The 22,880-nt window shown below is 63.9% G+C and overlaps 6 protein-coding genes across 13 annotated transcripts in view; 4 read left to right on the forward strand and 2 right to left on the reverse strand.

The window, feature by feature from the left end:
* The window catches only part of ADAP1 (ArfGAP with dual PH domains 1), an 89,062-nt gene that overhangs the window by 17,464 nt on the left and 48,718 nt on the right, over positions 1–22,880 (reverse strand). The window lies entirely within an intron of this gene.
* LOC103115359 (cytochrome P450 2W1) lies at positions 428–3,497 on the forward strand. 4 transcript variants are annotated; one of them, XM_007525116.2, is made up of 9 exons: positions 428–622; positions 785–947; positions 1,051–1,200; positions 1,306–1,463; positions 1,875–2,057; positions 2,163–2,286; positions 2,375–2,559; positions 2,721–2,862; positions 2,987–3,497. In XM_007525116.2, the coding sequence occupies exons 1-9, from the start codon at positions 443–445 to the stop codon at positions 3,178–3,180; spliced, it is 1,479 nt and encodes a 492-aa protein (XP_007525178.2). In that variant the 5' UTR covers positions 428–442; the 3' UTR covers positions 3,181–3,497. The 4 variants fall into 4 exon arrangements, with proteins under 4 accessions (XP_007525178.2, XP_060028272.1, XP_060028273.1 ...); XM_060172289.1 differs by having other exon boundaries at positions 3,005–3,497; XM_060172290.1 differs by having other exon boundaries at positions 3,047–3,497.
* The window catches only part of C15H7orf50 (chromosome 15 C7orf50 homolog), a 32,050-nt gene continuing 13,166 nt past the window's right edge, over positions 3,997–22,880 (reverse strand). The window contains exons 1-5 of one of the 2 annotated variants that reach the window (XM_060173199.1): positions 6,509–6,759; positions 5,208–5,303; positions 4,797–4,990; positions 4,639–4,720; positions 3,997–4,388 (exon numbers count right to left, since the gene is read on the reverse strand). In XM_060173199.1, the coding sequence (XP_060029182.1) occupies positions 4,215–4,388; positions 4,639–4,720; positions 4,797–4,990; positions 5,208–5,291 (534 nt within the window). In that variant the 5' untranslated portion in view covers positions 5,292–5,303; positions 6,509–6,759 and the 3' untranslated portion in view covers positions 3,997–4,214. Of the gene's footprint in view, positions 4,389–4,638; positions 4,721–4,796; positions 4,991–5,207; positions 5,304–6,508; positions 6,760–22,880 lie in introns of those variants that run through there. The other variant, XM_016189105.2, reaches the window with a different exon arrangement.
* GPR146 (G protein-coupled receptor 146) lies at positions 9,531–12,423 on the forward strand. Of its 3 annotated transcripts, none has more exons than XM_007525069.3 (2): positions 9,531–9,592; positions 11,013–12,423. In XM_007525069.3, exon 2 carries the CDS (start codon positions 11,018–11,020, stop codon positions 11,984–11,986), a length of 969 nt encoding a protein of 322 aa, XP_007525131.1. In that variant the 5' UTR covers positions 9,531–9,592; positions 11,013–11,017; the 3' UTR covers positions 11,987–12,423. The 3 variants fall into 3 exon arrangements, with proteins under 3 accessions (XP_007525131.1, XP_060029173.1, XP_060029172.1); XM_060173190.1 differs by having other exon boundaries at positions 9,586–9,599; XM_060173189.1 differs by lacking the exon at positions 9,531–9,592 and adding an exon at positions 10,852–10,870.
* Positions 15,154–19,782, forward strand: LOC132533121 (uncharacterized). The gene is made up of 2 exons (XM_060173192.1): positions 15,154–15,518; positions 16,926–19,782. Exon 2 carries the CDS (start codon positions 16,935–16,937, stop codon positions 17,991–17,993), a length of 1,059 nt encoding a protein of 352 aa, XP_060029175.1. The 5' UTR covers positions 15,154–15,518; positions 16,926–16,934; the 3' UTR covers positions 17,994–19,782.
* GPER1 (G protein-coupled estrogen receptor 1) lies at positions 19,846–22,753 on the forward strand. 2 transcript variants are annotated; one of them, XM_007525113.2, is made up of 2 exons: positions 19,846–19,965; positions 20,662–22,753. In XM_007525113.2, the coding sequence occupies exon 2, from the start codon at positions 21,106–21,108 to the stop codon at positions 22,096–22,098; it is 993 nt and encodes a 330-aa protein (XP_007525175.1). In that variant the 5' UTR covers positions 19,846–19,965; positions 20,662–21,105; the 3' UTR covers positions 22,099–22,753. The 2 variants fall into 2 exon arrangements, with proteins under 2 accessions (XP_007525175.1, XP_060029176.1); XM_060173193.1 differs by lacking the exon at positions 19,846–19,965 and adding an exon at positions 20,173–20,508.

Genomic DNA, 22,880 nt, shown 5'->3' on the forward strand with positions numbered 1-22,880 from the left:
GGTGCACCTGGCAGAGCGCAAGCCACCGTGCACAGAGACCTGGGCACAGTCAGACCCGGGGCTGGGTGACGCCCCAGGGCAGGGACTCAGTGGGCGGGGCTCTAGCCCCATCCTGTCTGTTGGGCAGGTGGTGGGGAGCAAGCCCAGCCACTTTTGCTGCCAGTGGCCCACCACCCCCCAGAGGGGCCTCCTCCCTCCCAGTGCGGCAGGTGTTCAAGTGACCCCAAAGTGGCAGCCCCACCTGCAGGGTTTGGAAGAACCAGACACCCGGCAGTCCCGCCCACGCAGGCCACAATGGGAGTGTCCCCATCCTCCCGAAGGTCCCCAAGGCCCCTCAGAGCTCAGCATGGGTGGGGTTCTGGAACTGCAGGCCCCACCTGGCAGCCCGGCCCCCTGTCTGAGGAGGCGGGCCCTGTGCCCAGCCCTCAAATAGTCTCTCCTCATGGTCGTCCCCCAGCTGCTGCTGCCCCTTCTGGGGCTCCTGCTGCTGGCACTCTGGGGGCTGCTCCTGGCCCACGCCCCCTCCCCGGACCCCCACTGGCCCCCAGGGCCGCGCCCCCTGCCGTTCATTGGGAACCTGCACCAGCTCCGGGTAGCCCAGCAGGACCGGTCACTCCTGGAGGTGAGTCAGTCACGGGGCAGCAGCCAAGGTGCCAGCTGGGAGGGCTTCTTAGAGGAGGTGGCACTAGTGGAAGCCCTGCAGGGCCAAGCCTGGGGGTAGGAGTGGGCTATGGCCACCTGGCCTGGAGGGTCCCACTCCCCTACAGCAACCCCCATCCCCCAGCTCTCGAGGCGCTATGGCCCGGTGTTCACCGTGCAACTGGGACAGCAGAAGATGGTGGTGCTGGCTGGCTACCACGCTGTGAAGCAGGCCCTGGTGGGCAGCGGGTGGGCACTGGCCGACAGGCCACCCATCCCCATCTTCCAGAGTATCCAGGGGGGCAGGGGTAGGTGGAGGGACCCTGGGGCGGGGTGCCGGGACTCCCAGGGCCCACACCCCTCCTGGGGGGGCTGGGACTCCCCAGGGGCTCATACTCCTCCCTTGCCCAGGCATCTTTTTCTCCTCTGGGCCGGGCTGGGTGGCTGCCCGCCAGCTGACTGTGAGGACCCTGCACCGCCTGGGCTATGGCCGCACCCCTGGGGCCCTCAAAGTCCTGCAGGAGCTGCGCTGCCTCCAGGATCAGTTGGATAGCTACAGGGGTGAGGCCTTGAGCACTGTCCCTCCCGTCCCAGGCAGCCTCCTCCAGCCTGTCCCCTCCTGTCCCCAGGACACCCCTCCTCCAGCCTGTCCCTTCCTGTCCCCAGGACACCCCTTCCCCCTGAGTGTGCTGGGCTGGGCCCCCTGCAATGTCACCTTTACCCTCCTCTTCGGCCGGCGATTTGACTACGGGGACCCGGTGTTTGTGTCCCTGCTGGGCCTCATCGAAGAGGTCATGGTCCTGCTGGGGAGCCCCTGTGTGCAGGTGAGGGGACCCCTCGGCTTGGGGTCAAGTAGGGTGTCAGTCTGGCCACTCGCTGTGACCTCAGCCGCACTGGGGACCAAGCCAGGAGGGTCCTCAGGGCCCGTCCCTGCAGGCAGCACCCAGCTCAAAGTGGGCACCCACCCCCTCAGCCTCAAAACAGCCCCCCCACCCCACCTGTGATGCCCTGGAGCACACAGCAGCGCTCCAGCAGGACACACCTAGGGGAGACCCACCCATGGATGGGGGGCCTGCTCCCCATGGGGCCACCTGGAGCCTGGGATGTGGGCCAGGCCCGCCCCTGGAATGCTACAGCTCCCAGGTGCAGGCTGTCTGCTCCCTGGCTGGGGGCACAGTGGGTGTGGCCCCCAGCACCCAGGCCTCCTGCTATGACCCCGCCTCCTATCTCCGCAGCTGTTCAACCTCTTCCCATGGCTGGGCACCCTGTTGGGGCTACACCGGCCAGTCCTGCGCAGGGTGGAGGAGATTCGAGCCATCCTCAGGGATCTGCTGCCCACCAGGCCACCCTCCAGTCCCCCCTGCAGCTACCTGGATGCCCTGACCCAGGAGGCCCAGCTGCACCCAAGCTCCTCAGAGGTGGGGCCAAGGGGTCCCCCCAGCCCGCGCCCCCACAACAGCCCACTCCCCCCAGCCCAGGTCCCCATGATTCCTGTGGGCTGTGCCCACTCCCCACTCCTGCAGGGCCAGCTGTCCGAGGAGGATGTGGTAGCCTGCGCACTGGACCTGCTCATGGCGGGCACGGAGACTACAGCAAGCACGTTGCAGTGGGCAGCACTGCTCATGGCACAACACCTGGAAGTGCAGGGTCAGCAGGTGGGGGGGCCGGGGGCAGATGGGGATAGGGGTGGATGTGGGGCTAGAGGGGCACCCTTCAGCTTCCCCTTGTCCTCCAGGCCACGTGCAGGAGGAGCTGGACCGTGTGTTGGGTCCCGGGCGGCCCCCCAGGCCAGAGGACGAGCAGTCACTGCCCTATACCAGCGCTGTGCTGCACGAGGTCCAGCGCGCCATCACCCTGCTGCCCCACATGCCCCGCTGCACCACCGCACCCACCCTGCTGGGCGGCTACTTGCTGCCCAAGGTGGGACCCAGCCCTCACTGCCTTACCTGGTGGCGCCCTGGGGCCTGGGGAAACCCAGCCCTCATTGCCCTATCCCACACGGTGCTGCTGAGCCTGGGGGGGTGGGGCACTCACCACCCCTCAGGGCCTAGGGGCACCCACAGTCCCCCTCTGCTCCCCAGGGCACGCCGGTGATCCCCCTGCTGAGCTCGGTGCTACTGGACAGGACGCAGTGGGCCACCCCTGACCAGTTCAACCCCGGACACTTCCTGGATGCCCAGGGCTGCTTCCTTAAGCGCGAAGCCTTCCTGCCCTTCTCTGCAGGTAGGGGGAGGGCTGTCCCCAGGTGTGGGCTCTCTCTTTGTCCTCAGGTGTGAGAGGTGGGTGCTCCCTTTCTCTATCCCCCAGCATGGGTGGGTGTTCTCTGTCCCCCATCCCCTCCCACCAGGCCGCCGTGCGTGTGTAGGGGAGCGCCTGGCCCGCACCGAGCTCTTCCTGCTGTTCTCAGGACTGCTACAGGGGTTCCAGCTGAGCCCCCCGCCTGGCCTGGGCCCCGAGAGCCTGGACACCACACCCGCCCCCGCCTTCACCATGCGGCCGCCTGCACAGGCCCTATGTGCCCTGCCCAGGACCCAGCGCTGAGCTGGGGCAATGGCAGGATCCACCTTCCCTGCTCCCCCCCAACCCCTTCCCTGTCCACTCCGAAGGGCAGCCGGGAATCCCCCCAACACAGAGAGTGCCTTGCCCTTCCTCAAGCCCCTCCCCCCACCCCAGGGGCCAGGCCTCAGGCTGCACCCTCAGCCCCCTCTCCTTATACTTTGGCCCCCCAAAACCTCAGGGCCCCAGTGGTCACAACAGCCCCCCCCACCCCCCGCCAAGCTCTTGGCCTCTGGTTGGTTTAGGGCCTGTGGTTTTGTAGCTTGACTTTTGCATTTTGATAAATATGGACATAAAACTCGGCTGCTTGCATCTGCCCAGTTTGGGGTCACAGTGAGTCCTGGGGCTCCAGCTGCCCCACCCCACCCTCACATGACAGGGGAGTACCCAGGGTCCCACCCCCCCATGCACATGCGGATATGGAACAAGGCAAGATGTGGCCCCTGAACCACCCCCTTCCCAACCCAGGGTGACCCTGGGGGCAGCTGAGAACCTCAGTCACAGCTGGGGCTCTGCTCCTCCAGGAACACTCTGTGTCCCCTGCCCAGGGTCAGCATCTGGAACCCTGGTGGGGGAGCTGACCTCAATGTGGGGGGGCAGGGATCCTGGAGACATGCAGGGCCTGGCCAGGGGCCTTGGGTGGCCCAGACCCCTCCCCAAACAGTTCTGACTGTGGGATAAATCCCCAAGACCCCCAAAGGATGGAATGCAACTGTCCAGCCCCACGGGGATGGGTGGTGGCCGAGGGAGAGTGCGTCCTGGGAGAGGCGTCCCAGCACAGGCAAAGGAGGGTGGCAGATGGTGCCTCAGCCTGGTTTATTGAGACCCCGGCCCATCCTTGGCAGGAAGGAGGACACAGGAACAGAGGCATTAAGGCATCCGGGGTCTGTGGGCGTCTCTGATGAGGCAGAGTCAACTGGTCCTCACCCTCAGCAGACTCAGGAGGCCGGACCCCACAGGCCCCAGGCTCGGAGCTAGGAGGGTTCTGGGCTCTGAAGATTCCGCCCTGTGGCCTTAGGCTAGGACAGCAGCTGCAGCACCTGTCGTGCCCGTTCCTGCGTCCTGGCAGGTGGCCCCCCCGAGGCATCCAGCTCCTGCATCAGGGCCTCGGCCTTCTGCACAGTCAGCTGGCGTGCCTGGCCCTGCAGCCCCTCCAGGTAGGCCAGCAGCGTGGAGAAGTGTTCATCAGGGACCTGCAGAGGGGGGTATGGGAACGGAGCTCAGCCTGCGTGTCAGGAACCTGGGGCGCCTGTCCTGAGGGTGCTTCCCATCCAGGGCCACGGAGCACCCACACCCGTGGGTAGGCAGGGAGCATCAGCGGCATGGCCACCTGCGGGCAGGATGCATGTGTGTGGACCCCAGAGGACGGGAGGGGGCTCAAGCCTGGCCTCATGTCGGTCTGTGCTGGGACCGTGCTCCAGACAGAGAACCCCCAGCACCCACCTCTTGCTCCTGGAACATGTGCACCAACAGCCACGTCTGCCTCGTCTTCTGGAACCTCCAGCCATCCTGCTTCCTGGCCCAACTGTGGGAAGGGGACACTCAGGACTCTCCCTCCCTCCCTGTGACACCCCCCACCACTGCCTGGGCCCCACCCTCACCCCAGCAGGTAGTCCAAGGCCAGCTCCGCTGGGGAGCGCCGGGCAGGGGTCTGGGCGGTGGGGGTCTGGGCCGCGCCCATCTCCCGTAACCTCTGCTTCTCCTCCTTCCGCCTCTCCTTCTTCAGCTTCCGGTCCTGTACCCGCTTCTCCTTGGGGGACATCTGGGGGTCCTCTGTGGGGCTGGCTGCACCCCCCTGAAGGGTGGGGACCAGGATGAGGGCACAGCCTGGGCAGATGCCTCAAGGGAGGCAGGCCCTGCAGGGGACCCCTCACCTCTCCTGGGAAGCGGCCCCTCATGTGGCTTCAGGCTCCGTCTGCCCTGCCCCAGCCTCTCACACACATCCCACACCCTCTCGCGACATTCTTTCAGAATCTCCTTTTATTATTATTTTTAACGTTCTATGTGTTTACCGGGTAGAGGCAGAGAGAATCGAGGAGGGAGTGGCAGAGACAGATGGAGGTAGAGAGACACCTGTTCACTACCCCACCACTCATGAAGTGTTCTGCCTGCAGGGAGACCAGGACTTGAACCCAGGTCTTTATGCACTGTGACATGTGTTCTCTACTGGGTGTGCAGCCACCTGCCCCCTCCAGGAACCTTCTGACACAGGAGCAGCCTCCAACCCTACTGCGGGTCACAGCCAGCAGTCCTGCTGGGGGGCCCTTGGGGTGGGCCCTGCCATGGCCCAGACTACCCTCCTCCCTGATGCCTGGTGCTGCATGTCCATCCCACTCCTAGGACCTGTGATGGGCACTTCACATACGAAAGGGCTCTGGGGCAGGGTCTGGCTGTAGCCGGGCCTACATCCACGCTGTGGCCACAGGTGGGGTGGGCTGAGGACAGTCCTGCCTGTGGGCCTCTTGCACTGACATGGGCACCCGCAAGGGTGCAGGCCACCGGGCAGTCATCACAGGCCAAGGGGACCCCAGCACCCAGCCGGGCACCCTCCATAGCCGCAGGACAGACGGTAGGTGGGGTCTGCCCTGGCACAGGGGCCAGCAGGACAGGGCTGGAGCGGCTGTGCCTGGAGCAGGAGTGGGGGTGGGGACGGTGGAACCCCAGGAGCCCAGGGAGGGCACAGGCAGGTGCAGGGCTCAGGACGAGGTGGAGGAGGGCTGGAGAGGTGGCCACAGGCTGCAGGGACCTGCGGGGCCATGGTCAGTGGCAGACAGGCCAGCTGGGCCAGGCCCCACTCCTTGGGGCCCCTCCACTGACCACTGAGCTTTCTGCTCTGTCCCCACACGGCAGGGGACAGTAGTCCCCTGGCTGCCTGGAAACCATGCGGGAAGGACTGACCCTGCAGGGTGACACCCTCCGTCCTTGGCCGGGGTCCCCGCTGTCCTGACTCAGAGCAGCCGCCCTCCGGGAAGTGACCCCAGTGGAGGGAAGGGGAAGGCCCCCACCCAGCCACACCGCCCCTCCAGAAGCAGTGGGTGTGGGGCTCTCCGTGCAGCGCTGTGTTGCACTTTATTTTATGCTGCTCCTGCACAAGGAAATCGACACATTTTTATTACTTGATAGACAGAGGGGTGGGGAGATAGAGACCTACAGCTTTGCTTCACTCTGAAGCTCCAGGTGGCGGGGGAGTCACCCACACTCACTCTCTCCCGGGTGGCGCCTGGGAGGCTCTAATGGGCCTCGGGCAGCCCCGGCATCACACACACACACACACACACACACACACTCATCACTTTCCTTACACTCTCCTCACCCTCACACACGCACCCCGGGGCCCCTGAACCCCCCAGGTCAGGCAGGTGTCCCGCGGGCGCTGGCGGGGCGGACGCGGGCTCTGGCCTGGAGGAGCGCACGGCGCGGGCAGTGAGCTCCTGGAGGACAGGGAGCGCGGCGGCCCCTGAGGGTCTGCGGAGCGGCGGCGGGGAGCCCCGGGGGCAGGGTGTCCTGGCGTCCCAACGACCTGCCCCCAACCCGGGGTGCAGGGAGGGCGGCTGGGGGGTCCGCTCTAGTGCGCTGGAGGCAGCGCAGTATCCGAGTCCGCAGCCCCGCGCACTGAGCATGCCCGGCGCCCGGGAACCAGATCCAGCCGGCTGGGCGTGACGCAAGCCCGCTCGGCGTGTGGGCGGGGCCTGGTGGGGCACGTGGGCGAGGATCTGATCTCACAGCCCCTGCGACCCACAGACCCTACAGGCGCCTCCGCGGAAGGCTCGGCGTCCGAGCTGGGATGCCCCGAGCTGGCCTGGCCCGCGGGCACTCAACCCCATGCCCAGCCCTCCTGTGACCCCCCCCTGCCCAGACTCCGCGCCCCTCATTCCCCCAGCTCAGGCCCCCATCCCCAGGCGCACCCCCCTCCCAGGAGCCCCCCACTGGACAGGCTGCCCACAAGGGAGGGGGGCGGTGGGAGATGCCTTGGGGCTGTGCTCAGGGGACACTGCAAAGGGACGCGAGGGGCCGCTGTCAAAGGCTCTGGGCCGCCCCACCCGCCCGAGGGGCGGTGACTGTAGGTCCATTCTCCCAGGACCCCGACAACCCCCAGGCCCTGTCCGCACCAGGCCAGCTGTCCTCTGGGCCTAGCTGCGGGTCCTGTCAGTGGCCACTAAGACTCTGTAGGGGGCTCCCAGCAGAGCAGGGACCTAGGCCGTGGCGGAGTGTCCTTGAGGGTGAGGAACTGGATGCCCAGGGGCCGTCCCTGCAGGCCATTCCTGCTCCTCTGTCCCAGACTCAGGCTTGGCCTGTCCCCTAGTGAGGCAGGGGGTGGTGCAGAGGGGGAGGCCCCCGTGGACATCGCCTGTGCCCATGACACTGGTCCCGAGCTGCATGCCCGGCCTCTGCAGACTCAAGTTTTGCGGCCCCAGGGGGGAGGTGGACTGGACGCAGGGCAAGTGCCCAGAAGCCGAGCTGCGCGGCTGTGCCTCCACCCTGTACGCTCTGCCCTGCCCTTCGTGTCAAGGCTGTTACCTTTTGCCTAAAGCTCTAGCTGTCCACACCCTAGTGCGGCACTCAACTACAGACCCAGGAGCCATCATTCGCCAGTCATCGCCGGTATTGTTATTGTTACTTATTAACTGCTGGTCATCCCCAGAGTTTTACTGCCCCAGACTTTTTCAGATCCAGAGGGGAGAAAGACCACAATGCCTCCTTCACCGTGGTCAGGGCCAGGTTCAAAGCTGGGTCTCACACAGGGCAGAGCTGTGCCTCTCCAAGTGATTGATTCTGCCAGTCCTCACCGATAAAATATTGAACAGAAGAGGGGCACAGGTGGTGCAGGGGCTGCGACTCGGGACCCCATGCCCGAGAGTCCAGTGATGCAGCCATGGCCCCGCTTCCAGGCCACTAGAGGGGCGCCACCTTCCGGTTCTGGCTGGACCACACAGTCTCACAACCCCCTGGCCCTGGGCTGGACAGACAGACCTGGGCAGTGCACCCTGCCCTGTGGCCGCCTCCCCTCTTCACCTGGACATAGCCCCTCTCTCTTGCATGGGCATGCCTGCTCCTAGCCACCCAGGTGTAAACGAGCTGATGGCAAGTCTACACTCACAGAAAACTCTGCTGGGAAGCTGCTGCCTCCCGTCGTCAATGCAGACGGAGGAAGCACCACAGTCCCCACAGGGACAGAGCCAGGGATGCAGCCGCCCCAGTGGACAAGTGATGTTTTGAGTGTCCCATGCCCGTCCTTCAGGGTGACAACGCTGTCTCTCAGGATGGCTCAGCAGGATGCAGGGGACACTCCACACACAGCTGGGGTCTAGCCGCCTGCAGTGTAGACAGAGGAGTGTGTGGAAACTGCAACCCTGGGGGGTGGGGCACAGTGTGTAAAGTGCTGGGCTCTCAACCAAGAGGCCCTGAGTTCATTCCCTTCCGTTGTGTGTACCAGAAGTGCTCTGGTCCGTTCGTCCTTCCTTCCTTCCTTCCTTCCTTCCATCTTTCCTTCCTTAACCACTGTTCAGCTCTGGCTTATGGTGATGCAACGGGCTGAACTTTGGATCTGGTTCTTTTTCTTTCTTGTTAATAAATACATCTTTAAAATAAATATATAAAATGTCCCAGACCCAAGTCGTAGCAGGTGAGCCAGTGGGCTGCGCAGGACCTGCAGGTGTGAGGTCCTGGGCTCAAATGCCCAAAGGTCTCAACCTGGCTTCTAGAAAGCCATTCCAGACGGTGCTTGAGGCTAGTCTCCTACTCCCCTGAGGGCCTCAGGGGACAGCCCCAAGGAGGGGGTCAGGGGTACTGCCCAGGGGGGAGCCTGGCCTCCATATCCACACCCTCACCCTGGGGCCACACTGCAGCCAGAGAGCCAGACCCTTACCATCTGTGACCCCTGGGTTCAACAGCCAGAGTGGCCAGGTGGCCAAGAGCAGGCTTGGAGGCAGGACTGTCCCACTTTGAGGGGTGAAGGGACACTGGGCGCAAAGCCCCCCCAAGACAGGCGGCATCAGCCCGGGGATGGCCAGGAGCTACTGGGCCGCAGGGGGCACCCATGAGCTGCCAGCTCCTTCCCTAGGCCTGGAGTCAGGTGGCCACAGTACCCAGCCTGCATCCTGTCCTTGTGTACTCCACTCTGGCCCTGTGCAGTGGCCCCCTTGGGGCTGGGTGCACACGCGCCCCCCAGTGTCTCGCTTGCAGCCTCCAACTCGGGGTTATTACATGGTAGCTACCAGGCCCCACAGTACAGCCCCGGGCTAGGGTGATCTGCAGCCTGCCTGCCAGGCTCTGGCTGCAGAGGTTCGGGGGCGTGACCGCGTGGGCGTGGCCCAGAGGCTCGGGGGCATGGCTGGCGGCAAGGTCACGTGTGTACACAGGCGCGCGCCAGTCCCTCCTGCTCCCGCAGCGGCCAGAGGTGAGCGGTGAGCGCGGTGCTGCTGTGCCGGCGGGGTCTCCTTGGGGGGGTCCCGTGAGGGCGGGGTACCCCAGAATGGGGCCTGTTGATATCCCCAGCAGAGCAACTTCCCTAGCGTGGGAACTGGGGAAGGCTGCTGTCCCCAGGGTGGGGGGTCCTGTTCCTGTGACAGCAGTGTCCCCAGGGTGGGCTCTGTCCCAGTAGGACCCACTGTCCTCAGGGTGGGGGCGCTGTCCCTGTTCCTGTGACAGCAGTGTCCCCGAGCTGACGGATCACTGGGTGGAGGTGAGTGGGGTGGCCAGAGTTCTGCGGTCATTCACCTGTCCATGGGGAAGGCCGGGCGCTGCTGGCTGTCCCCTTGGCCACTGGACAACAGCCTTCCTGAGTTCTGGAAGGGCCTGCAGGGGACCCGTGTGCCATGGGCAGCTGGGACCCTGGCGGCAGGCAGAGTGCCCGGGGGACAGGCCCCGCTGGGACACCCTGGCCAACGGGGAAACCTGATCACAGCAAGGGTCAGAGCAGGGACGAGGTGGGTGAGCGGCTGACCTGGCCCTGGGTGCGGGAGCAGAGCCTGGCCCACTGTGGTGCCTCGTGTATCCCACAGCCTGGGAGGAGCTCCCGGGAGACCCCGCCACCCTCTGGCCACCTGTCTGGCCCCAGAGCACCGCTCAGCATGCTGTGGCCTGGTGTCCAGCGTCCATACTGGGCTGACCCCGTCTGTCCAGCACGTGGGCCATAGCTACGTCCCTCTGTCCCCCCCCCCATGCTGCTCCCTGGCAACGAGAGGCTGTCCCCACCACAGGGACAGGAGACAGGAGGCAGGTCAGCATCACTGGGGCTCCCAGGTGGGACCCTGAGACACCACCCCCACCTCCCGCCTTGTGTCTGGAGGGGCCTCTCACCTGTGAGCTGCACACACTAGCAGGAAGTCCCCGAGGGCACAGGGACAGCAGTGTCACTGAGGCCCACCCAGGACTGCATTGAGGATAGGAGGGCAGTGAAGAGACAGCACCCCCAGGCCTCGCATCTTTGCTTACAAGCCGGCGCCTAGTCAGAGGGGACCAGAGGAGTCAGTATTCCCAGGGTCCTACAGCCCCCGGACATAGTCTGAGCCCCTCACAGAGGCTGTGCCAGCCCCCTGCCCATCAGGGCCCAGGGCTGCCCGGATGCAGGGACGCCTTCCAGAGGAAACGGTGACAGCCCAACCCTTCCGAGGCTGCCAGAGGAAATGCTCCCAGGGCTGCTCAAAACCAGATTGTTCCAGATCCTTCATCTCAAGTGGGTCCCAGAGCCCAGTAAACAAACAACACAGTTCTTCCCCATGTCCGGCCTGCAGCCAGGACCCCTAGCTCAGCTCTGGGGCTGCAGGCAGGGCTGGGGCACCCGCTGACAGCTGTGCCCTCTCCCTCTCTCTCCACAGGCGCCATGTGGAGCTGCGGCCCGCTCAATGCCACAGGCCTTGAGGATGGGCTGGGTTGCCCACAGCTTCGCCTGGCGCTCACGGCACTGTCCCTACTGTGCCTGGCGGTGGGTATGCCTGTGGGGCTGGGCGGCAACGGACTGCTGGTGCTGGTGCTGGTGGGCGAGCGGGTGGCCGCCATGCCGGACGTCTACTTCCTGAACCTGGCACTGGCTGGGCTGTTGCTCAGTGCCCTGGCGCCCCCCCACCTGCTGGGCCCAGGGGCTGCACGTTGGCCGCTATGGCGGCCGGGCAGCCAGGCGCGTGTGGCGCTGCTGGTGCTGTTCAACGTGGCGGCGCTCGTCAGCGTCTACTCGGCGGCGCTACTGGGCCTGGACAGCTACATCGCGCGCGCCCTGCCCGGTTCGCCATTGCCCAGCGCCTACAACGCTCGGCATGTGTGTGGCTTCCTGTGGGGCGGCGCACTGCTCACCAGCTTCTCTGCGCTGCTGGCTCACGTGTGTGGACAGTTGGCTGCCCGGCCGGCCGAGTGCGCTCGCCTGCAGGACTCGCGGCTGGCTGATGGGCTGCTGGCGCTGGTGGGCTACCTGGTACCCGCACTAGCTGCGCTCTATGCGCTGCTGCTGCTGGCCCGGCTGCGGATGCGTGCCTCGTCCCTGGACCCCGATGCCAGCCGCCTAGACCCCACCGCTCAGCGCCTGCTGCTGGCCACAGTGGGCTTGCAGCTGGGGCTGTGGGCACCGCATTACCTGGTGCTACTCGGTCGCGTGCTGCTGGGTGCCCGTGGGGAGCTGCTGCTGGCCCAGGATGCCGCCCGGTGCCTGGCCTTCGCCAGTGGGGCCGCCACACCCCTGCTCTACCGAGGCCTCAGCCCCACCTTCCCCCATCAGCTGCGCAGGCTGCTGGCCAGGCTGCCCCTCAGACGCCGGCCCTGTGACCCAGAGCCCCCTGCCGTGCAGCCTGTGCTGGCCTAGACCCTGGGACCCAAAGCCAGCCCCCCAAGTGCTAGTCTGCCCTTCCAGGGCTCCCCGCCACGAAGCCCATGCTGACCTAGGCCCCGGGACCCAGAGCCAGCCTCTCAAGTACCAGTCAGTCCCCCCAGGGCCCAGGACGCAGAGCCATCCCACCAAGTTCTGGCCTGCATCCCCAGGGCCCAGAGCCAGCCCAAGTGCCAGCTTGCCCCTCAAGTTCCGGCCTGGCCCCCCATGGCCCAAAACCCAGAGCCAGTCTCCCCAAACTGCTGGCCTGCACCACGAAGTCAGTGAATGGGAAGACACACCCCTAGTGCCCAAAACCCAGAGACCCCTGCACCTCCCTCCTGTCTGCCTGTGCCCCCAGAATACAGTGTCTACTGCGATTGTCTGTGACGGTATCTGGTACCAGAGCCACGGTATTAAATGAAGGAACTATGGATGCAGGTCACATGGTTCAGAGCATGGCGTTGGGGACACTGGGCACCTGTGGGGACCTCAGGAAGGACAGGGCTGTGGGGGGACAGCCAGGCGTCTCTGTTCCCTCACGACACGTCCCTGGAAGGGCTTCCTCATGCCCGCGGGCAATTGGCCGAGGCCCAGGCCCTGCCCTGAGTGGTGGCCTGTGACAGTGCTGCCTCCCCCTCCCCCATGGCCCCCCACAAGTTCCCTCTCCTGCCAAGGGTGTGGGTGGATATGAACAGAGATGCAGCCACACAGGTCCTCATGCTAAGGTTGCCTTCCCCACCCTCTGTCAGAGCCCTGTCAACTCTAGTTGATGATGGTGCTGGAGACTGAACCTGGGGCCACAGAGCCTCAGATAGGAGAGTCTTTTGTAGAATCCCTGTCCTCTCTTTAAAGCAAATATTTAAATAGATATGATATAGAAAGTAGGAGTGGATGGCAGCACATTAAGCGCACACGTTACAGTGATAAGGACCCGGGTTCAAGGCCCCGGTCCCCACCTGTAGAGGAAAAACTTAATGAGTGGCGAAGCAAGGCTGCAGGTGTCTGTCTCTCTCCCTCTCTATCTCTCCCTTCCCTCTCACTTTCTTTCTGCTTCTATCCAATAATAAATAAATAAAAATACTTTGGGGTAGGCTGGGGAGACAGCATAATGGTTATGTAAAAGACTTTCAAGCCTGAGGCTCCAGAGTCCCAGGTTCAGTCCCCAGCACCACCATAAGCCAAAGCTGAGCAATGCTCTGGTAGCTCTCTCTGTGTATCTTTCTGTATCCCTCTTTCACTAAAAATAAATATTTTTTTTAAAAATTGGGGGCTAGGTAGTAGCGCACCTGGTTGAACATACATGTTACAATTCAAGAAGACTCAGGTTTGACCTCCCTGGACTCCACCTGGAGGGAAGCTTCACAAGTGGTGAAGCAGGGCTGCAGGTGTCTCTTGTCTTTCCCTCTCTTTTTTTTTTTGCCTCCAGGGTTATTGCTGGGACTCTGTGCTTGCACTAAGAATCCACTGCTCCTGTGGCCACTTTTTCCTTTTTTTTTTTTTTTTGGATAGGATAGAGAAATTAAGAAGGGAGGTGAAGACAGAGGGGGGTGAGACAGAGAGACACCTGCAGACCTGCTTCACCGCTTGTGAAGCTTCCATCTGCAGGTGGGGAGCCGGGATCCTTGCGTGGGTCCTTGTGCTTTGTACTATGGGTGCTTAACCGGGTGCATCACTGCCCAACCCCCTCTCTCTGTATCTGTATCTCTATCTCCCCTTCCCCTCTCTAATTTCTCTTTGTCCTTTCAAATAAAGAAAGAAACAAGCGAACAGACAGAAAGAAAAAACAAAAAGGAAAAATGACCACCAGAACCGTAGACTCAAGCAGGGACTGAGTCACAGTGATAACCTTGTGGTAATGTAAACAAACAGGAATGTGGAACAAAAAGAGAGAGAGACAGACAGTGCAGGTGTGACTTGGCCCAGAATGCCTCGGGTGGTGATGTGCCCCGGGCTCCAATCACACTCTGGGCAGGCAGGGGAACAGGGAGGTGGCCCGGCCTCCTGCCACCTGGCACAGGGAACACCGGGCTTCCAGGAAAGGCTCCCGGACACAGCGTTCTGCCGGCTGCTGCCATTACGAAAGCTGCCACCGCCCAGGGGAGGCCTGGCCCCGCCCCATCCTCTTCCTGTCCCCGCCCCAACTTATCCCCTCCTTCCCGGGCGACAGTGACCCATCAGAGGCGGCTGTGGTGGACTGTGTGGAGCTGGCCCTGCTGAGCCGGTCCCCACCAGAACGGGAGCCCCTCCCCACGGGCTGCTCTCGGGCGCCACCCAGTGGCAGCGGCAGGACCACCTCCCAGGGGACTCCAGGACCAGAGACACCCCCCCACACACACACTGGGACCACGGGACCACAGCCCCTCAGGCTGGGGGCGCCACCCGCCCGTGTCCCCCAGCAGCTGGGAGAGGGTAGGCTCCCCAAAAAGTGCCCCCCCCCAGGAGGCAGCTCTCAGAACTCTGACCCAGCCTGCACAAGCACACACACAGTACAGACACACAGACACGCACAGTCAGGTGGCGGCCCCAGAGCTCTGAGCCAGTGTCCTACTGGTGACAGACACAGAGACCCAGGTGTACACACACTAAACACACACACGCAGAGAGGCCCATGCTCAGGCAGACACACTCATGTGCTGACATGACAGCTGCAGGAAGAGCCTCCTGGGCGGTGGCTGGCAGGGTCCAGGCCCACGTGGGGCATCTGAGCACAGGTAGAATGGACCCAGACTGGGTCCTGGGGTGCTGAGAACAACGCCTCACCACCTGGCTACACAGGGTGCAGGGAGTAGGTCAGCCACTGCATGGGTGGATGGGGGGCTCTCACCCCAAACTCCACCCTCCAGCCACTAGGGGCTTCTTTTTGGCCCCAACGCCCTGGGGGCACATCTGTCACTGTGGCTGTCCCAGCACCCAGCCTCCATAGTGGATGGCGCGAAGTGGATGGGGTCCTGGCAGGCTCTGGGCTGGCTGGCCCCTTGTACCCTTGGCCCCAGGAGGCCCAGAAGAAGGGTGCAGGGCCCTGTGAGCTGGGTCCTGAAGGGAGGGCAGGGCCTGGGCTCAGGAACAAGGCCTGATGTGGACCAGCTGCCCCATATAGGATGCAGCTGCGGCAGCATGCCATGAGGGACACAGGTGGGCAGAGGTTTCCCAGCCAGCCCTGGGGACAGCCCCTATCAGGCCACATACTTCCTTGCACTTCCGCCCTCGGAGGGAAGTGACATTCTTCTGGCCTGGCCCCGGGTAGGAAGCCCCAGGCCCCCGAGATACTGACCCCCACCCAGGTGGGTTCCGGTGTCCTGGGACAGAGGCCCACAGTGGTGGGCGGGTTCCCTGTGTGGGCTTCCTGTCTGCAGCCACAGGGTGGGACATCTGGGGGATAGTGCCAGCCAGACGCCGGCCCTGTCACGTGACCAAACCACGGGCTCCTGGCGAGGAGCGGTTTCTGTTTCCCTTACGGTGGGGCCCAGAGCACTGACGGACGGAGAGCACAGGGAGGCAAGGTGAGACCCCCGGTCGGCAGGCCCAGGTGAGCCCCAGGATGGTCCGAGCTGCGGGGCTGGACATGTGCTGTGTGGTGGGCAGCACAGGGGAGGGTACCACATCAGGCATAGAGGGTGACAGCCGCATGCCTGGTCTGCAGGGTATGCAGGCCGGCAGGGGACAGCACAGAGTGTGGCCAGGTGCCTGGGGGAGGGCTTGCCCCCTGACATACTCATGGAGCCACAGGAGGCCCTGGGGTCCCAATGAGCTACCCACATGAGCACAGGGCCTGAGTCTCAACTCAGATACCACAAGACAGAGGCCAAGCCCCCTGCCGGGAGCCAAGTCTAGAACTGCAGTGCCCCCCAGCCCGGGCCACTCCAGCCTGGTGCCCCCCTCTGGCCCCCACCTCCTGTGTTCCCCCCAAGTCTGGGTCTCTCCCCTGTAGCCCCTATGTCCCAGGCCACCCACCCCCTATAGGGCAGTGTAGCTCCCAGGCCCTCAGCAGGCACACCCTTCCCATGGCTCCCCAGCAGGGCCCCAGCAGGAGGTCCTCCAGGGACTAGGAGGGGAGTGCAGGCTGCCTGCCATCAAGCTGCCAGGAGGGACAGCCACCCACTCTAGCGGCTCTGCCTGTACCCGTGAGCGGCCCAGAGTGGTGGGAGGAGTGGGGTGCCTCCTAGGCCTGCCTCCTGTCGGGCTGGAACCCCCAGCTGAAGGGAGCCACTTGCCGCCCGCCTCGGAGGGAGTGGCCACATCCTAGGCGCAGGGCCCTGCGCCAGCCAGGAGTCCCTCCTGCTCCAGAGTGGGGGCACAAGAGACAGATAGAGCAGACAGGCCCCAGTCCTGCCCCAATGGGCTGGCCACATCCAGAGCTGACCACCCTGACCTGCCAGCATCTTGCCAGCAAGTGCCTCCCCCACTGGGAAGCACAGAGGCCCATGGGACTTGGGCAGTGGCTAAGCTTCCTGACCAGTCAATACTCACAGGATCTATGTCCAGTCTGCTTCATTAGAGATTCTCCAGACCCCCCTGCATGGGTCCACTGGCCCCTCCAGTCACACGGTGTGTTACAAGCCACACTCCAGCACACGCCTGCACATGGACACGAGCTCACACACAGATTCACACGCCCACACGCCCACACAGACACACACAGGCACTCAGCAACTTCTACACATGCCTGCACAGGGATGACGGTGGCCTGGAATGGCCATCCCGGCCTCACTGCCCTGGGCTTCCCTCCCACCAGACTGCACTCCAGCCCCAGCGCCCCTCCCCGTGAGCACAGACCCAGGCCTGCCCTGTGGTGTGAACTGGGGTGCTTCACCCCCAGAGAGCAGGATGTCAGGGACCTGGGGGGGAGGGGGCCCTGGCCCATGCTGAGGGGGGTGCACAGAATGCCAGTCATTTGCTGCCCACACAGCCCCTGAGGGTGCATGTCTCCCCGCAGGCAGGCAGCATGGCCCCCCACAACATGTCCTGGGTGCACTACCCCAGCCTCGTGTCGGGGGCACTGGAGGAGGTGATCTCGGCGCAGAGCGTGGCGGCACGCGCCCTGCAGGTCTACGCGGGGCTGTGCCTGCCGTTGGCGCTGACCACCGGGCTCTTTAATCTGGTCGTGCTCCTGCGTGGCCGCCGAGCCCAGCCAGGTGGCCTGGACACCTGCCTGTTGGACCTTGTGGCCACCCAGCTGCTGGGTGCACTGCTGTCTCTCTCGGCGCTGAGCCGGCCCGGCTACCTGGCCACCACACACCTGGGCTGCGCGGCCCTGAGCTTCCTGGGCAACCTGTGCTCCCTCAACGCACAGCTGCTGCCGGCGGCCATGCTCTTCCTCTTCCTGCCACCTGGCCCTGCCTGCTGGTTGCCCCTGGCTGCAAGGGGGGCACGCAGGCCCACAGTGGGGCTGGCAGCCCTGGGCACCTACGCCCTGGCTGGCTCCCTGGGGCTGGCGGCTCTGTTGGGTATGGCCGGGCAGCTGGGCCAGCCCACCCTGTGCCAGCTGGACCCGCTGACCGCCTGGCCCGAGTATGAGTTCACCAAGCTCGGCCTGGGCCTGGGCGTGGGCCTGGGCCTAGAGCTGGCCTTCTGTGGGCTGCTGGTCGCCCGGTGGGTCCGAGGGGAGCCCCGGCCACAGGAGGACCCGGCCTCAGCCTGCCAGCTGGTGTATACCTTGGTGCTGACCTCGACCACCTGCCGGCTGCCCTACAGTATGGCGCTGCTGCAGCGGGGGCTGCAGAAGCTTCGGGGGGAGCTGGGCTCACCTCGGGACGAATTGCTGCTGAACCTGGCAGAGTTGCTGCTCTTTGCAGAGGCAGCGGCCGTGGGCCTCTTGGTGCTGCTGCTGCACCCGCCCTGCAAGGCCGCTCTGCTCCAGCTGCTCCCCTGCACCTGCCCCTGTTCCTGTCCGCGCCAGGACCCAGACAGCACCCTGGCCCTGGGCGAGAGCCTTGGCCAGACAGCGGGGGACACTCAGGGGCCGGGGAACAGTTCCGTGACCAGAGGACACTCCCAAGACTAGGGGACAGTCCTATGACCAGACGACATTCCCAGGACCAGGGGACACTCTGGGACCAGAGGATACTGCCAGGATCAAGGGACACTCTGGGACCAGGAGACACTCCTGTGACCAGCAGACACCCTGTCTCCCTTCTCCCTGGATGCTGCCTATTCACTGGCCCAGACAGGAGGGTCTCTGCAAGGCAAGGACAGCTCACGGGGGCCTAAGGACCCCAGCAAACAAGGGGGCTGCTCAGCTGTGGGCAGGATGTAGGCCCAAGATACAGAGTCCATGTGTGACAAGGTCTGCACAGCCAGCCCCAGGGGGCCCACAGATGGCAGCACCCACCTGGGGCCTCACCCCAGGGCTTCACTGGCAAGTCACTTAGGAGCTTTCTTATTCAGAGACACAGAGATGGAGAGATGCCACAGAGCTACCATGCTGGCCCGCCCTTCAGTGTTCTGTTTCTTAAAACAACTTTTGGGGGTCGGGCAGTAGTGCAGTGAATTAATAGCGGGTTAAGTACACATGGCGCAAAGTGCAAGGACCAGTGTAAAGATCCCGGTTCAAGCCCCCGGCTCCCCATTTGCAGGGGGGTCACTTCACAAGCAATGAAGCAGGTCTGCAGGTGTCTATCTTCTCTCCACTTTTCTGTCTTCCTCTCCTCTCTCCATTTCTCTCTGTACTATCCAACAACAATGATGACATCAATAACAATAATAACAACGATAATCAACAAGGGCAACAAAATGGAAAAAATGGCCTCCAGGAGCAGTGGATTTGTAGTGCAGACACCAAGCCCCAGCGATAACCCTGGAGGAAAATAATAATAATTAAAAAAGAAAGAAAGAAAGAAAGAAAAAAAACTGACTTTTGGGGAGGTGGAGGCCACAGCATTGCAGTGAAAGGACAGATGTTCCCCACCCTTCCCCCAGTGTAAGGGATGCCCCCTGAGCCACAGACCCCCCCTAGTGCAGGGGACACCCCTCTCAGCCACAGACCCCCCAGTGCAGGGGACGCCCCCCCCCAGAGCCACATGTCCCCCAGTGCAAGGGACGACGCCCCCCCCCAGAGCCACAGATCCCACAGTGCAGGGAACACCCCCCAGAGCCACAGGTCCCCCAATACAGGAGACACCCCCCCAAGAGTCACAGGCCCCCCAGTGCAGGAGATGCCCCCTCTAGAGCCACAGACCTCCCAGTGCAGGGGATGCCCCCCGCCCCCGGGCCACAGAGCCATGTCAACTCAGCCAAGCCCACATCGGGTCACTGGGTGCTGTGCTGACCAGTGTGTGGCCTGCTGCAGGGGTCACATGGGGTGTCTGCCTGAACCTGCTCCAAGGTCCACAGCTTTGCCCATGTCCCTGTCGTCCCTGTCCCCGCATTCCTGTCCCTGCCCCCGGAACTGGCTGCCTGCCCTGGGGGCCCAATAAAGCACTTACTCTCCTCAGTCTCCCTCCTTCCTCTGTTCATGTCCATCATGGGGCGAGGGGCCGCAGAGGGTGGTTTTGACCAAGGGAAGAGTCTCAGGGGGAGAGGGAAGAGGGGTCCTAGGATGGGGAGGGGTCCCAGGAGGAGGAGGTGTCTCAGGAGGGGAAGGAGTGCCAGGAGGAGGAGGGGTCCTGGGAGGGGAGGGGCAGATTATCTGCTAGGGGAGGAGAAGCTAGTGAGAGGTCAGGAGCCAGCACCCCCCAGCTCAGTTGTGCCCAGGTGGAGCAGAGACACTGTACCCACTGTGTCCACATCAGGGACAGACCCACAGGCAGGGCTCCACATCTGAGTGGCAGAATGTCCGGCAGGAAATGGTTAAGGGCGCCTCTGGGAGGGGCAGGTCCTATAAAGCCAGCAGCGGAGCTGACACAGCTGGGGACAATGACCAGCAGCCGTCCCCAGGCTCCCCTGGCTGGCCCAGCCTCACCCCTCCACCTGCAGGAGCCCCCTGGACTCCCTCACTGAGCACCCAGGAGTAGACACCTGAAGTGGCCATCTACACGGTGAGTCTCGGGGCTGGGAACACCGGGGGTCCGAGGGGGTTCTGGGGGCAGCCAGGTTCTCAGCCAGGAGGGGACACAGACACGCAGCAGTTCTGCCTGCCCCTCAGAAAGCTATTTGGGCACCTGGACAGGAGAAGAAAGGGTAGGCACAGTGTCCTGAAAGGCATCCCTTGCCCATTGCCCCGTAGTGGCCGGTACCACTGCCTCATGCCGGGCAGGAGCCAGGGGCCTGCAGTTTCCACAAGGGGCATGCAGAGGGCAGAGCACTGGACCTGCAGCGTGAAGGCCCTGCATAGCACTGGGACCACAGGTGCCTGAGTGAGTGACACCTGGGCCCAGACAGAGGCCAGAGCTGCAAGCACCGAAGCAGGGTGCAAGCAAAGACACCCATGGGGCTGCTGAAGCAGGGCTCAAACTAAATGCTGACCAGTCAGACCAGGCAACAGCCCACGGGGGCTGAAGACTGAGCTGGCCAGGACCATCCCCAACACCTGACCACCCCCTGGTTCTGCTGCACAGTGGCTCCTTGACGCCACGGGTGAGGTGAGTGCCTGGAGGGCACGTCATAGGATGCTGCCCACCCTGCATGGGGTCAGTCTGGGCTGAGGGCTGGGGACACAGCACGGCTGAGTGGGTCCTGGACACCTGCAAGCCCGGCTCCCCCCACCTCATCCAGCCTCTGGTCTGTTCCCCTAGGATGACGCCTCCAGACTATAGCCAGAGTCCAGGTGCTGGCTAGTGTGCCGGGGGCAGGGCACACCACGAGCACCTTGCGGACCCTCCTGCAGGGGAACCACCTTCCTCCTGCCCCAGTGGCAGCTGAGAAAACTTCCATCTCCTCCCCCGACACACAGTAGTTTTCCTGTGATCCCTCGGTTGGTCCCCAGACGTCCTGCGGGTGGTGACTCAGGGGCTGGGCCTGGCGGGCCGGGCGGCTTTCCCACGTCTGCCGCTGCTCGTGTCTCGGGGGACACAGCCAGGGCTGCCCCTCCCCATGCTGCCGGTCACAACACCAAGCACTCTGCCTGCCTGCGGGTACCAAGGGTGCGGCCAGCTCAGACGCCTAAGGCGGGGGGCCAGCTGCCCATTCCTTGCCCGGCTGGACGCTCCCTGGATCCAGATGTGTGGGCAGCTGCTGGCATGGCGGCCGTGAACGGCAGCAACTTGACAGGTGGGCCATGGGGGGGGCCGCAGTATGCACTGGGCCTGGCACTGTCCTGCATCTACACAGCTGTGCTCTTCCCCATCGGCCTCCTGGGCAATGTGATGATTCTGGGTGTGAATCTGCGTGCCCGCCGCATGACGGTGCCCGACCTGTACTTCAGCAACTTGGCGGCGGCCGACCTGGTGCTGGTGGCCGACTCGCTCATCGAGGTGTTCAACCTACATGGCCAGTACTATGACAAGGCTGCGCTCTGCACGTCCATGGCGCTCTTCCTGCAGGCCACCATGTATAGCAGCGTTTTCTTCCTCGCCTGGATGAGTGTGGACCGATACCTGGCGCTGGCACGGGCGGTGCACTGTGGGCCCCTGCGCACCAAGCGGCGGGCGCGGCTCAGCTGTGGGCTTATCTGGGCGGCGGCAGCCCTGGCCACACTGGCGCCCTTCTCGGCAGTGCAGCTGCACCCAGGTGCGGCCTGCGCCTGCTTCGCGGACGTGCGGGCAGTGCAGTGGCTGGAGCTATGGCTGGGTTTCCTGCTGCCACTGGCCGTCATTGCGCTCTGCTACTCGCTGGTAGCGCGTGTGCTGTTGCGGGCAGCCCGCCGCAGGGCGCCCCGGCCCCGTCGGCAGAGGGCGCTACGCATGATGGCGGCCATGGTGTTGGTGTTCTTCCTGTGCTGGCTGCCCGAGAATGTCTTCATCAGCCTGCAGCTGCTCTGGCCGCCTGGGCCTGGGCCATGCCCACCCTCCCTGCGCCAGTCCTACCCGCTGGCCGGCCACCTGGTCAACCTGGCTGCCTTCTCCAACAGCTGCCTGAACCCGCTGGTGTACAGCTTCCTGGGGGAGACCTTCCGCGTCAAGCTGAGGCTCTGCCTGCAGCAGCGGACAGGCACGGCCCCCCTCGGCCGCCTCTGCAACACTGCCCGCAAGGCCCCGGCCCGGCCATCTGGCAGCTTCAGCAGCACCGTGTAGAAAGTCCCAGTCATGCTGGTGTGTGTGTGGGGAGCATGGGATGACTGTGGACAGAATGTGACTCGCCCGCGTGTGCCACGTGTGAACTACCTGGGATGGCTAGCAGACTGCTGCCCGCAGAGGTGTCTCCCCAGAGAACTCCTTGACACACACGATGCACCTGTGCCAACACCTGGACCCCACTGGTACTGACAAATGAACCACACCTGTGCCGACATCAGAACACATTTGTGCAGACAACCACACCCTACCTGTGTCAACACCTGGACCCCAATGTGCACACACGTGGACTACACCTGTGCAGGTGGGACACTACACCTTGCCAACATCAGGACATACCTGTGCAGACACCTGAACCTACCTGTGCCAGCACTTGGGCCCCAACGTGCACACACCTGTGCCAATACCTAGACACCCCTGTACCAACTCCAGTGTGTGCTGGGCCTCCTGTAAAGTGTCACCCTGTCACAGCAGCCAGGCTTGTCTGCCACCACGCCCAGAGGTGGCTGAAACCTGAGTGTGTCACAGGTGGGCACTGGTGAAGGGACACGTCACACAAGAAAGTCTGTCAATAAATAGCCCTGTAAGTCCCTGTGCATGGTCCTCCCTCCCTCCCTCCTGAGCAGAGAGCGCAGTGGGCACCCTGAACCCCGGGACCCCTCCCTGCACAGCTTCTGCTGGTAGGGCTAAGCCCTGACCTCCTGGGGCTGCGGGGCGCAAAGGGCCTTTGAGTGGGCAGTGCTGCAGTAGCTCCTGCCTATAACCTGACTGTGGGCCATCCC

The sequence above is a fragment of the Erinaceus europaeus genome, chromosome 15 (assembly GCF_950295315.1).
Source record: "Erinaceus europaeus chromosome 15, mEriEur2.1, whole genome shotgun sequence".
Classification (NCBI taxonomy): Eukaryota; Metazoa; Chordata; class Mammalia; order Eulipotyphla; family Erinaceidae; genus Erinaceus; species Erinaceus europaeus.